Below are 12358 nucleotides of genomic sequence, written 5' to 3'. Positions count from 1 at the left end.
TCTGTCTCCCCCACATTTACTCTGCTTCTAGTCCTATTCACTTATGGTCACGGCACCAACTCCAGATCCAGCCTCACCCCCAACACGAAGCATGCTATGTGAGCCAGAGCTAGATAGTGAGGGCCATGAGAATGGTACAAACACACTGGGAATTTATGTAACACAAGAGGATTGTAAATAAGTGGTTTCATTTTAAATACCGCCTACCACTTGACACTGTTGGGAAAGCATTTTGTAAATTGTAAAAACCAACATAAATACATAATTATTTGCATCAAAAGGTCCTTTAAATGACCATGTTGTAAATATCAGCCATTACTCATAAACTGAAGCAGGCTTACCCATTACAATCTAAAATAACCTGTGGAGATAAAGGAGAGAGCTATTAGAGCTACAAATCATATTTGCCTATCTAAAGAAGTGCTGAAATCCAGTTAAATAAGAGGTGTCAATTATCATAGCTGCTACTAAAATCAGTGTGTATGATAGTCAGAGTCACCACAAAGTTACCACACAGTCAAATCTGAAGAGAACTCTCCAAAAGACAGTCCACGAAGCATGGCTCCCTAAGAGCAGTGTCAGAATCACCTGGGAACTTACTAGAAATATAAACTCCAGGGCCCCTCTCATCCATCCAATTGCATCAGGAACTCATGGTGGAGAATTCTGGGTTTTTCTTGTTTTTTAACAAGTTCTCTAATAATTCTGAAGCAAGCTAAGTTCGACAACCAGTGCTCTAAGAAGACTGGAACTGTATTTCTTTTAGTTGCTTTAGATATGCTTGTGTAGATGAACGTACCAAATACATCATGCAAACTCTCAAAAGTAAGAGATCTCATCTGTTTCTTCTCATTATTTTACCTCTAGACATAGATTAAAACATTTCCAAAATAAGATTAAAACACATACGTACCGAGGGATTTTCCTGCTGCAATTCTTGTCAAAAACTGACATATGTATATAGTTCTCAACTGATAAGCTGTTAGACTGGACAGTCCGTGAATAATAGCTGAAAAAGAAAAACATTAAAACATTTTTTTTTAAAAAGCCAAACCTGACCCAGCAGTGCCTCTGTGTGGTTGGTTGAGTAATAGGTTACAGACATGCAAAAATTATCACAAACTGAGAGCTGTATGCGTTTGTTTATAGGCAATTTTTTAAAAATGAGAAAAATAGCAATGAATACTTTTCTTACAAAATAAAACAGATTTTCACATGCAGAATAATAAATATTTACTAGTACAGGTAGCACTCTATTCCAACAAAAAGGGAGATTTAGATTCAAACTGTAAATCATTAGCTGGAAGCTTATTTTATACCTTAAAACTCCTATTATAGGAAATATTTTATATTATTTTGGTCAAGGTTTCAGTTAAGTGAGTCTGTTAAGTTTACAAAGACTTAAAAAAACCTATTTATTGGGCAAGATGGCCGAGACAGGGATGTCCTGGGTGGTGACAGGGTACTAGACCCTAGGCCCTGTGCATTTCCCAAGGGCTGTGCGGGTCTGAAGAAGTGAGCTCACAGCCCAATCCAACAAACATGTGTTGGCCTTTCTTGCCGTGGGGATGTTGCAAAAAAGCCTCTGCCCCAGTAGGAAACTCCAGCATTCCGCAGCCCTGACCTGGAAGTTCCAGGAGGGCTGCAGTATAAGCGCCAGACAGAAGCAGGAGGCCAGTCAAGCTGGTCCTGCTGTCCCGACAGGTGCGACGCTGAGCACCCCAGGCCTACGGGCCCAGGGCAGCATGGCCTCCCTCAGGGCAGCCACCCCTCTGGTTGCTCTGCACTTTCACCTCAACACCCTACTGTAATGCTCTGCCAAGCAGAGGCTCCTGTGCTAGCGGAGACGCTGACAGTGAGTGCATCAGACCTGCCATGCTGGCTGGTCAAAGAGTTTGTGGTGGCAGAAGGCACTCCATGTTCTCATTCCCAGGCTAAAACCACCTCGAGTGTGGTTGCTCAGGGCATGTGGAAAAAATCATATGCAGCTCATCTAAGAGGAATGTTCAAAAGCTGCCGCTCAGTTCTAATGTAACAGCATTTATTCTGGAAATCTGAAGGGGCTGTCGTGGGTGTGCCCTTGGTTTTTGCTTTGTTCATTGGTGACAGCTGGACAGAAAAGCTCTGGAAAAGGTCTGGAAGCAAATCGAGTCCATATAGCTACCTTTTACCCTTCGATACAGGTCTTAGGGACTGTACCTCAGACAGAGACAGTACAAAGAATGGACTTATGCCCCTCATTCTTGGGAACTTATGGTCACCCCCTTCTCTGTCTCTTGTCTAGATCATCACCGAGCAAAACAAAGAAAAAAGTTCCCTTCCCTATTGTAATTTGGTTTGGGACAGGAAGTCATGGGGGCAGACATGGAAAGGGGGGTAGCAACTTTAGGCCCCGGTTTACCAACTACCTGTCTTCCCCTTCTGCTATCGGTTTAAAACTTTCAGGATACAATTTCAGCAAAAAAGTTTATTTCTCCATCAAAACCTCTGTTTCTCCACAACCCTAACTCCAAGGAAGAAATAAAATTGCAGATGTATAAAAACAAATTTATTAATATTACTCTCCCAAATATCTGAATGCTCACCCAGATGTTATGTTAGGCAGTGAGTATAATGGTGCATAAAACATAATCCTGGACCCCAGTGAGCTCATTACTATGCATAATGAGAGACAAATGATTGAGCGTAAAAACATGGAGAAAACTGAAAAAGACAAGTACAGAATGCTGTGGGTGCAATATAACAAACCTTAGAGTATGTTTTAGTAGCTAGTTGGAGGGAGAAGACAGCAAAGCTTCTCTGAGGAAATGTTTAAAGTAAAACCTGAAGATGCCACTGTTACACTTGACCCAGGGCTTGGCTGGTGTATATAAAGATTAAATCAACTAGCAAAACCAAAAAAAGCAGTCCTGCAGCTACTAAGGAGATAAAAGACAAATACATTTATTTGTATTCATTTCCTCAATTCTAAAATAGCATAATCTTACGCTATACTAGAGATTATCTGGACCAAATACAGCCACAATTTAATTAAATGGGATTCAGAGAGAGCATAAAATTTATATAAAATTCAAACAACTCATTCAATATTTACTAAACACATACTGCTAGCCAATGTTAGGGATTGGTAACACAGCCAGCCCTTGCCCCTCAGGGAAGTTTTAGTTTGAGAAGACACAACCCAAAGTTACTAATGAAAATTTAAATGCCACAAAGGTTAAAAGTATGGTATAGAAACAAAACAAAAGAATTTACTCTCTGCTAGAGAAGAAAGTCAGACCTCTATCTTCACTTCCCTCCACGCTCAATTTAGACCATGCAGTAACTACAAAGATATACCACTGCCCTTCTGTTCTTTGTACCTGCTAGACAAAAACCAAAACAAAAACAATGAAAACCTGGTTGAACCTTCCTATCTGCGTTTTCCTCACCGGTAACCAAACACTGCTGACAGAAAACACATTAGGGAGATCTATTGACTCGCTACAATAGCAACCGTTTTTAAGCACTTAAAATACCAGGCACTACTCTAAGCACTTTACGCCAGTGGTTTTCAACTAGAGGTCATTTTGTCCCCTAGACAACATTTGGCAGTGTCTGAAGACAATTCTGATGATCATGGGTAGAAGGGGGATGCTCTTAGCATCTAGTAGTTGAGGTTGGGGGGGGGGGCTGCTAAACATCCTACAATGTACAGGAGAAGCCCCACCTTCACGCCCCTCCACTCTCCTGCATACGTGGAACAAAGAATTGTGTGGTGCAAAATGTCAACAGTGCTGAGGTTGAGAAACCTTGCTTTATACCTACCAACAGCTCTGTGAGGTAGATAACTATTGTCACCATTTTATAGATGAGGAAATTGAGGTACCAAAAGTAAGTAACTTGCTTCAGTTCTTATAGCTAGTAAGTAGCAGAGCCAGGAATCAAATTCAGACAATTTATTCTGGAGCCCATGCTCTTAATCACTATCTTACACTACTTCCCACGGAAGGAGACAGGTTAGGAATAACAGTCTAGAAAAGGCATTATCTGAGTTAAGTGAGGTGTGAGAACAATTCTGACAATTCTGAGTCAGAATGAAAGAGCTAAGAATTTTCTAGAAAGCATCAAGAGTTGTATATTTTTACAACGTTGAAAAGTGTAATAAATGAAATCCTATAAAAGAGAAAAGGGAGTCCTTTCAGTCAAAAATGGAAATATAAGAGACAACACTATGTTCACAATTTACATGTCACTGATTAGCAGTGTTAAAAATAGTTTACTTTCTCTGGGTTTCTGTGCCCTTAACCTTAAAATAATAGAGGTGGCCTACATTATTCCTTGGGCCTTGATCTAGAACCTCGAAAGGAGTCTTTATTTTTTAGAAAGGTTTTTAATTATCAGAATTTTTGTGAAGATGTAAGTCCAAATACCCTCCACCCAGTTTCCCCTATTAGTAACATCTTATATTAGTATGTAAACATATATATTAACGAGCCAATATTAACACATCATTAACTAAAGCCCATACTTTATTCAGATTTCCTTAGTTTTTACTTAATGTCCTTTTTCTGATGCAGATCCCACCCAGGACACATTACATTCAGTTATCATGTCTCTTTAGGCATCTCTTGGCTATGAGAGTTTCTCAGACTTTCCTTGGTTTTGATGACCTTGGCAATTTTAAGGTATTTTGTATTGCGATTTGTCTGATGTTTTTCTTATAATTTGAGTTAAGGGGTTCTGGGAGGAAGATCAAAGAAGTTCCATATTCAACGCATCATATAAAGTGTACATACTACCAACTGTCACTGTTCCTGTTGACCTTGATTACCTAGGTGTGAAGTAGTGTTTGTTAGGTTTCCCTACTGTAACATTATCCTCCCTCCAATTCCATACTGTAGTCTTCAGATTAAAATCACTATGCACAGCACACACTTAAGGAGTGGGGTATTATACTTCAGCTCCTTGAGGACATAGCAGCTACATAAATTACTTGAATTCTTCTGCATGAGATTTGTTTCTTCTCCATTTATCTTTTCCATCATTTATTTACATCATTATGGACTCATAAGTAATTATTTGACCTTTGGGTTCTACTCCAAACTATTTTCTTGCTCGAGTCGCTCTGGCCCTTGGGAGCTCTTGCAGTTGGTTCTTGTCCCTTTGTACTGGCACTGCTGTGGGTTTTTTTGTTTGGAGGTTTTTAGCACTTCTTTACTTTTTGGCACAAAATGCTCCAGGTTCACCTTGCACATTTCGTGTCCCAGAATCAGGCCATTTCTCCAAACAGCTCTGGTTGCCTTTCTTAAGGAATGGTATTAGAAACCAAGACTCGAGTGCTAGGTTGCTACCTACGGTTACATTGCTTCTGTGCCCTTTCAACTAACAGAATGAGGAAATATATGAGTATATACTAACCTGTGTCTAGATATTTTAGAAATACCCATATATACTTCTATATGTAACCACTGTTAAAAGAAAACCACTGGCCCAAAATGGTGTCACTCAGGCTGAGTCCCCAAACTGGGGCTTAACACCCCATCTAATTGCACTTTCAACCTCCTCCAGAAATACAGTCTTAACCTGTTGGTAAGGAATTTTCTGACTGGAGCCAGAGGCTGCCAAATGGATCCTCTCCATCCCCCAAAGGAAGAACAGGTTATTTGCATAAGACCCCCTGCTTTTCCTCCTTGGGAAAGTACCTAGCCTGGAACAATCCTTTTCTTTTTCTAATAACTTTCTTGCCTCGCCCTCCATCCTATAAAAATCTTCCATTTTGTACAACTCCAAGCTCCCCCCACCCTCACTTGCTAGGCTGGGATACTGTCTGCCCAATTCATGAAATTGCTTATTAGACCTGCAAAATTTACTTGGTTCAATTTTGTTTCTGAACACCATCCATACCTGTATTAAGCCAAACAGGAGGTCATACTGATGTTTCCAACTCAAATTCATTAACACGTACATAATTCTACCCTCTTCCCCCAAAGTGAACTTTTTAAATAAATCACTATAGAGGTGCCTGGGTGGCACAGTCATTAGGCATCTGCCTTTGGCTCAGGGCGTGATTCCAGCGTTCTGGGATCGAGTCCCACATCAGGCTCCTCCGCTGGGAGCCTGCTTCCTCTCCCACTCCCCCTGCTTGTGTTTCCTCTCTCACTGGCTGTCTCTGTCAAATAAATAAATAAAATCTTTTAAAAAAAAATAAATAAATCACTATAATAAACTAATTTAGGATTTAACTTTCTCATTAATGTTAATTAACCATGGCTCCAGTGTTACCTGATAGAGTTGGAGGAAGGGTTCTTGAATTGGAAGATAAGGCACAAGTGTGGAACATTCCTTTTAATCTACCAATACTTGAGGTTGCTTAATTAGTCCACTCCTCTATAACCTAAAATTACTTGCCTAAGGAATGGGATTACCATGAGGATGAAATGTGTCAATACAGTTTTCTGAAATATTTAATTTTATATTAAACAGCAGAGCATCTTTCTGTTCTCATTGAAAAACCCAGGCTAGTTTTCTCTAGGAGTCTGTGTCTTTGTCTAGAAGTCTGTGTTGTCTAGGGAGTACATTTCATTGACGGTTTTTTTTTTTTTTTTTTTTTTATTCTGCAGCCTATACTGTGCAAACAGGCCAAATGGAATTTTAAATGCTCACAAAATAGAAAACGCCGATGTTTGGGTCACTTGGAGGCCATTGTGACCGCCCGATAAATGCCATCACAGGAACACCTGAGTCGAAAGAAACAACAAATACAAACGCCAAAGAAGAAAAAGGACTTGGGACACTGGGCAATTTTATACATTTTCACTCAATGAATCCTGCGTCAATTCTAAAATGGAGATCTTATTCTTTTTACCGAAAAGAAAAACAGAATCTCAGAAAAGCTGAGAAGCTGAAAATAGGAGGATGCCGGATTCGAACCAACATTCACCGCAGAACCTCGGTCTCTCGGGTCGGCCGCCTCAGGAGCCCGAGTCCCCCCACCCACTAGGCGTACTGCGCTGCAAACCCGGCCTCCACCGCCCGCCGCGGTTCCCGCCCCGCTGCGCGTCGTCGCCCCCGGCCCCAACGCAGCCACCCGCCGGGCGCGCCCAGCACTCACCCTCCGCACTGTCGCGGGTCCGGCGGAAGTCCTCGGAGCGGCCGTCGCGGAACGCCCGACACAGAGAGAGGCAGAGGAAATCGAGCATCCAGCCCGCAGCTACCGCCTCGGCCTCGGCCACCGGGCCCGAGTCCTCTTCTTCCTCGGGGACCCCCATCTGCACCTGCCACTCGAGGAGTTCCTGGCACTCAAATTGCTCCTGATCATCTCTCGGCGTTTCTGCCATCCCCTCTTCTGGGGACTCTGCGTCTTCCCCATCCCCACGCCCCCGCGGGCTGGGACCCTCTACAGCGGCATTTTCCGCCATGTTTAATCACTCGCGCGGGTCCGCCCCTCCGGGCGCCGAGCGACGATTGGCTTGCGCTGGAGGACCCTGGGCGTGCCCCAATGGGTCGCTTCCGCAAGTGGGAAACCACCAATCACACTGCCAAGATGGGCGACCGACCTGAGCCTTGCTTTTGATTGGCCGAGGCCTGTCCCGCCTCTGGAAGTTGAATTCCCCGCCACGCTGGGGCCGGGCTTTGTGGGTAAACTGGACTACTACAGACCGAGCTACCAGTGAGGTTAGGAAGTAAGGGACCTTCTTTATACTCCTGATAAAATGTAATATCGACGGGAACGGAAACACGGTTAGTTAAAATAGGAAAGCATTTTACCCGCGGTGTACTTCAAGAAGGTAGGTTATTAGAACTTGTCACCGTTATTCAAGGGTAATGCTTTATACGCTAGTATTCACCTAAGACAGTACGCGATCACCAACCAACACCATTCCAATGGACTTACATCCATGCCTCTCCAACCTTAGCGTGCATTACAATCAGCTCGGGGGCTTGTTAAAACGTAATTGCTGGGCTCCACTCCCAGAGTTTCCGTTCAGTAGGTCTGGATTGAGATCCTTGAATTTGCAAGTCTAACAAGTTCCCAGCTGATGCTAGGCTGCTTGTCTGGGGACCACATTTTGAGGATCACTGCGCTAGAAAGAGTATATTACTATGGAAATGAATTTAATTAGGGTTTTAAATAGATTATGGAGTTCAGCTTTTCAACAATAAGTGAATACTTATTTTGAACTTTGAAATTTAGAGCATAGGCGAACGGGGTGGGGGGCTCTGGTTATATTCTTTCAATGTGTGGATAGTTACTTCTGAACATGATTTATGCACTTTTCAATATTCAATATGAATAAAAAGTCTACCTTAAAAACCTTTTTCTTTATAACACATCCAACATTATCAAGGCTTTATGCGTTTTAATTTTACACGTTTGTTATTGCCTTAAGGCCATAGTTTAAATGTTGAGTCATTTAAAGCACTATATTGTAGCCATTAAGAATGCCTAGGTTAGAATGTCCCCTGCCAGTTATCCACTAGCTGAGTGACCTTGGATGAGTTAAATCTCAGTTTTCTCTTCGGTATATTGGGCATAATAATAATACCCTCATCATAGATTTTTTGGGAAGATTAAAGGACTTGACAAATGTAAAGAGTTTAAAAGGAAGCCGGGTACATAATAAGTGGTCAATTAATATTAGCTGGAAAAGCCGGACATTTGGACTATCTGGGAAGAGAGTGATGAATCAGAAGGGATGGTACCTCTAATGGTCGCATGGAAAGTAAGTCCCGTATGCAAACAGTTCAGGGGAACAGGGTCTAAGGGAATCAGGGCTAAGGTACATTATGAGCATAGCAAACAAATCCCAGGTTTCCAAACTGAAACTTTTTTTGTCATTCAAGGCTCTCACATGGGGCCTGCTTTTACTTCCTTTCCTTCAAGCTTCCACTTCTTCCCAGCCAGGAGTTAAGGGTTATTCTTAGGTATATCACCAATTTCTTCAAAGCTATAAAGTAAACATATTTTCCTATGGCATCAACTTACTGAAAGATTCAGGGAAGTGAAATATTTTTAATATTTAAAGCACTGGTATATAGTGAAATAAGGTGAATAATTTCATTAGGATTTCATCATAATCATCAACAAAATTTTAGTTTAGGGGCTACTTCCAGCTACATATTGCACACTCTGTCCTCTTCCCTTACTGGTATTTCACTGAAGAATATTTAAGAAGGACTGGCCTAATAGGGTGGGTCAAAAATTATTTTTAAATTTTATCCCAGCAGAAAATCAATAGTACAGAGTTCTATTGTGTTGTGGGCCAGAAAATAGGCCCAGATGAGGAGGTCTCATAAAAGAAAAACAAAATTATTAATTTTTTAAACCTGCCCATCAACAGGGATGGTAGATTTATTCCTTTGAAATAATAGTTTGACACTGCTATGATCAGAAAACTCAAATATAAGTGTAAAATAGCTATAATAAAACTTGTAATATATAAAGTCCCAACAACACTTTAGCTGTATGTATTTTAATTTAATGATATGATAGATAAACACATAGCATTTCATGAAATCTACTGTAATTGGTAAACTTTCTGAGATGGGGAAATTTTTTTTGGCAGAAAAGTTTATAAGGTATCATTTCCTTCACGACTGCTTTTAAGGAGATGGATCTAGTAGTTTGGGGTGAAGGAATGGGTGAGTCAGGAGAAAATCTTGAGTGTGATTTTGAAGTCCTCCCCCGGGTAAATTTAGGAGATTATATTTCTTGCAAACTTGAATTTGTGGATTGAGATCCAGAACTGCTACACTTATCTTTAGTTAAAGGAGTGTTATGAGAGGAGAGATTTGATTTGTTTTGTGATGTTCCTAAGAGCACATCATGAACCAAAGACTGAAGTTTTGGGGATACAAATGTGACTTCATATCACATGTGCTTTCTAACCATTAGGGCTTTTCCACAATGAAATATTGCCAGGTACTGATTTCTCACCATTAGAATCATTGGTGTAATGGCTGGCTGATCACTGGACAAAGATACTGTGGAAAGATTCTTCTATGGACTGAGTTGTATCACCCACCTCCATCCCTCAAATTCATCTGTTGAAACCCTAACCCTCAATGTTACTGTACGTGGAGATTGGGCCTAAAAGGAGGTAAGTAAGGTTAAATAAGGTCATAATGGTGAGGACCTGATCCTGTAGGATTAGTATCCTTGTGAGAAGAGACACCAAAGAGCTCTCTACTCTCTTTCTCTCCCCAGCCATGGGAAGATGCAGTGAGAAGGTAGCCGTGTGCAAGCCAGGAAGAGTCCTCACCAGGAACCAAATCAGTCAGTACCTTGATCTTGATTTGCCAGCCTCCAGAACTGTGAGAAAATAAATGTATGTTGTTTAAGCCACCCAGTCTGTGATATTTTATATGGCAGCCCAAGCTAACTAATGTAGATTCCTGTAAAGTCTAGATGGCATTCCCCCATGCTGTTGCAATTCCCGACTATTTTTGCCTTGGACTGTTTCCTAAGGAACACTTTGAAACCTGTAAGTTTCTTAAATTATGTTTACCATGTTGAAAATTTGTCACTACTATAAGCTAATGGTCTCATTATAAATAATATAAACTGTTTTATTTCTGTACTTATAAATGTCTTTTGATTATACAAAGTACATACAGATCATCCTTGATTTACATGGGGTTCTGTCCTGATAAACCCATCATAAGTTGAAAATATTGTTGTTGAAAATGCATTTAATACATGTAACCTACTGAACATCATAGCTTAGCCTCGCCTATTTTATTTTATTTTTATTTTTTAAAGATTTTATTTATTTATTCAACAGAGATAGAGACAGCCAGTGAGAGAGGGAACACAGCAGGGGGAGTGGGAGAGGAAGAAGCAGGCTCATAGTGGAGGAGCCTGATGTGGGGCTTGATCCCGTAACGCCGGGATCACGCCCTGAGCCAAAGGCAGATGCTTAACCACTGTGCCACCCAGGCGCCCCATAGCCTCGCCTATTTTAAATGTGCTTAGAACACTTACCTTAGCCTACAGTTGGGCAAAATCATCTAATACAAAGCCTATTGTATAATAAGGTATTGAATATATCATGTAATTTATTGACTACTGTACTGACAGTAAAAAATAGAATGGTTTTATAGGTATAGAATATCATATCCAAATACTGTTTTAATATGTAATCAGTATAAAAAATTACTGAGACATTTGACATTTTTAAAATGTCTTCAAAATCCTGCATATTATTTTACATTTACACACAGGTCAGTTTGGAGTAGCCACATGTCAGGTTCTCAAATAGCCAAATATGGCTAGTGGCTTCTGTATCGGACAGCACAGTACCATGCAGCTAGAATTTCAGGCTCTGGATTCAGAAAGATCTAGATTTGAATTTTTTTTCCACAAATTTCTAACTCTTTACCCTTGAGCAAATTGATTAACCCCTTAACACTTAACTCCTATGCTCCTTTGTGTTAAGAATAACAGCACCTGCTTTAAAGAGATGCTTGATGGATCAAGGACTCAATAAATAGTCGTGGTTGTTGATAGTTTATCCCAGTGTTATTTTTTCACTATGCCAGGTGAAAAGAGGATTTGTTTGAATATTTGTGTTCAATCTACCTCTTTCACTGAGTAGTTTTTGTGACCTTGAACATGATTCTTTACTTCTCTATGCCTCTTTTTCTGTCTTATAGGAAATAATGGTAGTGCAAAGGAGGAAAAAGTTTTTCTCAACCGTCTTCAGGTCCCTGGCTGTGTCTGAAAAGTAAACTGACAAAGACAGATTCATAGGAGAAAAATATACAAACTTCATTGAATTTTTACATGTACCTGGGAGCCTTCATAAGAGAATGAACAGCCAAAGAAGTGACCAGACTAGGAAGCTTTTATACCTTTTATTTGTGAAGGATTGACAGACAGAAGTGTTTAGGCTAGAGGTAGTAAATGGTGAAGAAGTATCTCGGAAGATAAGGGTTAGTTTACCAAGGTTTGTCTATATAGATTTCTTGGCCCCAAATTCCTTGTCTCTAATGATGTCTTCCTTCTTCCTGGTACAGGGAGAGGACCTTTCACATGGGAGTTTTATGCCCTGTTTCAGGCAAGAAGGGTAATGGGGGTTGGGGAAGTCAGAGTGACCATCTTTTGCCATTTACACATATTTTTTTCAGCTTAAGATCTTTAACATGCCAAGGTCCCACATTTTGGGCTAGCGTGTCCTGAAGCCCATCAGTATGTAACTCAGAGCTGGCATGACGGTTAAATGGGATAACATTAATAAACATCTCCCCAAGTGGAGCTAGAGACATTCAAAGTTGACCCGATTCATGATTTAAAATCAGTTGGGATGGTGATTGTAGTTACATGATTGTATAAAAACTCATTAAGTTGTATACCTAAAACGGTTGGATTTTACTG

At 40.7% G+C, this 12358-nt stretch overlaps 1 protein-coding gene and 1 long non-coding RNA gene across 3 annotated transcripts in view; one reads left to right on the top strand and one right to left on the bottom strand.

Annotated features, from left to right (window-relative positions):
- Positions 1-7437, bottom strand: part of TERF1 (telomeric repeat binding factor 1) — a 35193-nt gene extending 27756 nt beyond the window's left edge. Inside the window, exons 1-2 of one of the 2 annotated variants that reach the window (XM_026495897.4) lie at positions 7094-7437; positions 914-1009 (exon numbers count right to left, since the gene is read on the bottom strand). In XM_026495897.4, the coding sequence (XP_026351682.1) occupies positions 914-1009; positions 7094-7400 (403 nt within the window). In that variant the 5' untranslated portion in view covers positions 7401-7437. The remainder of the gene's footprint in view (positions 1-913; positions 1010-7093) is intronic. The other variant, XM_057307942.1, reaches the window with a different exon arrangement.
- Positions 7438-7625: 188 nt separating this feature from the next.
- LOC130542954 (uncharacterized) lies at positions 7626-10417 on the top strand. The gene is made up of 3 exons (XR_008957888.1): positions 7626-7769; positions 9878-10082; positions 10190-10417. It is a non-coding gene; the product is annotated as an uncharacterized LOC130542954 (long non-coding RNA).
- The last annotated feature ends 1941 nt before the right edge of the window (positions 10418-12358 follow it).

This window comes from Ursus arctos, unplaced genomic scaffold (genome assembly GCF_023065955.2).
Source record: "Ursus arctos isolate Adak ecotype North America unplaced genomic scaffold, UrsArc2.0 scaffold_6, whole genome shotgun sequence".
In the NCBI taxonomy this organism is placed as follows: domain Eukaryota; kingdom Metazoa; phylum Chordata; class Mammalia; order Carnivora; family Ursidae; genus Ursus; species Ursus arctos.
The sequence above is the reverse complement of the archived record's forward strand: the minus strand, read 5'-3'. Positions and strand labels throughout refer to the sequence as shown.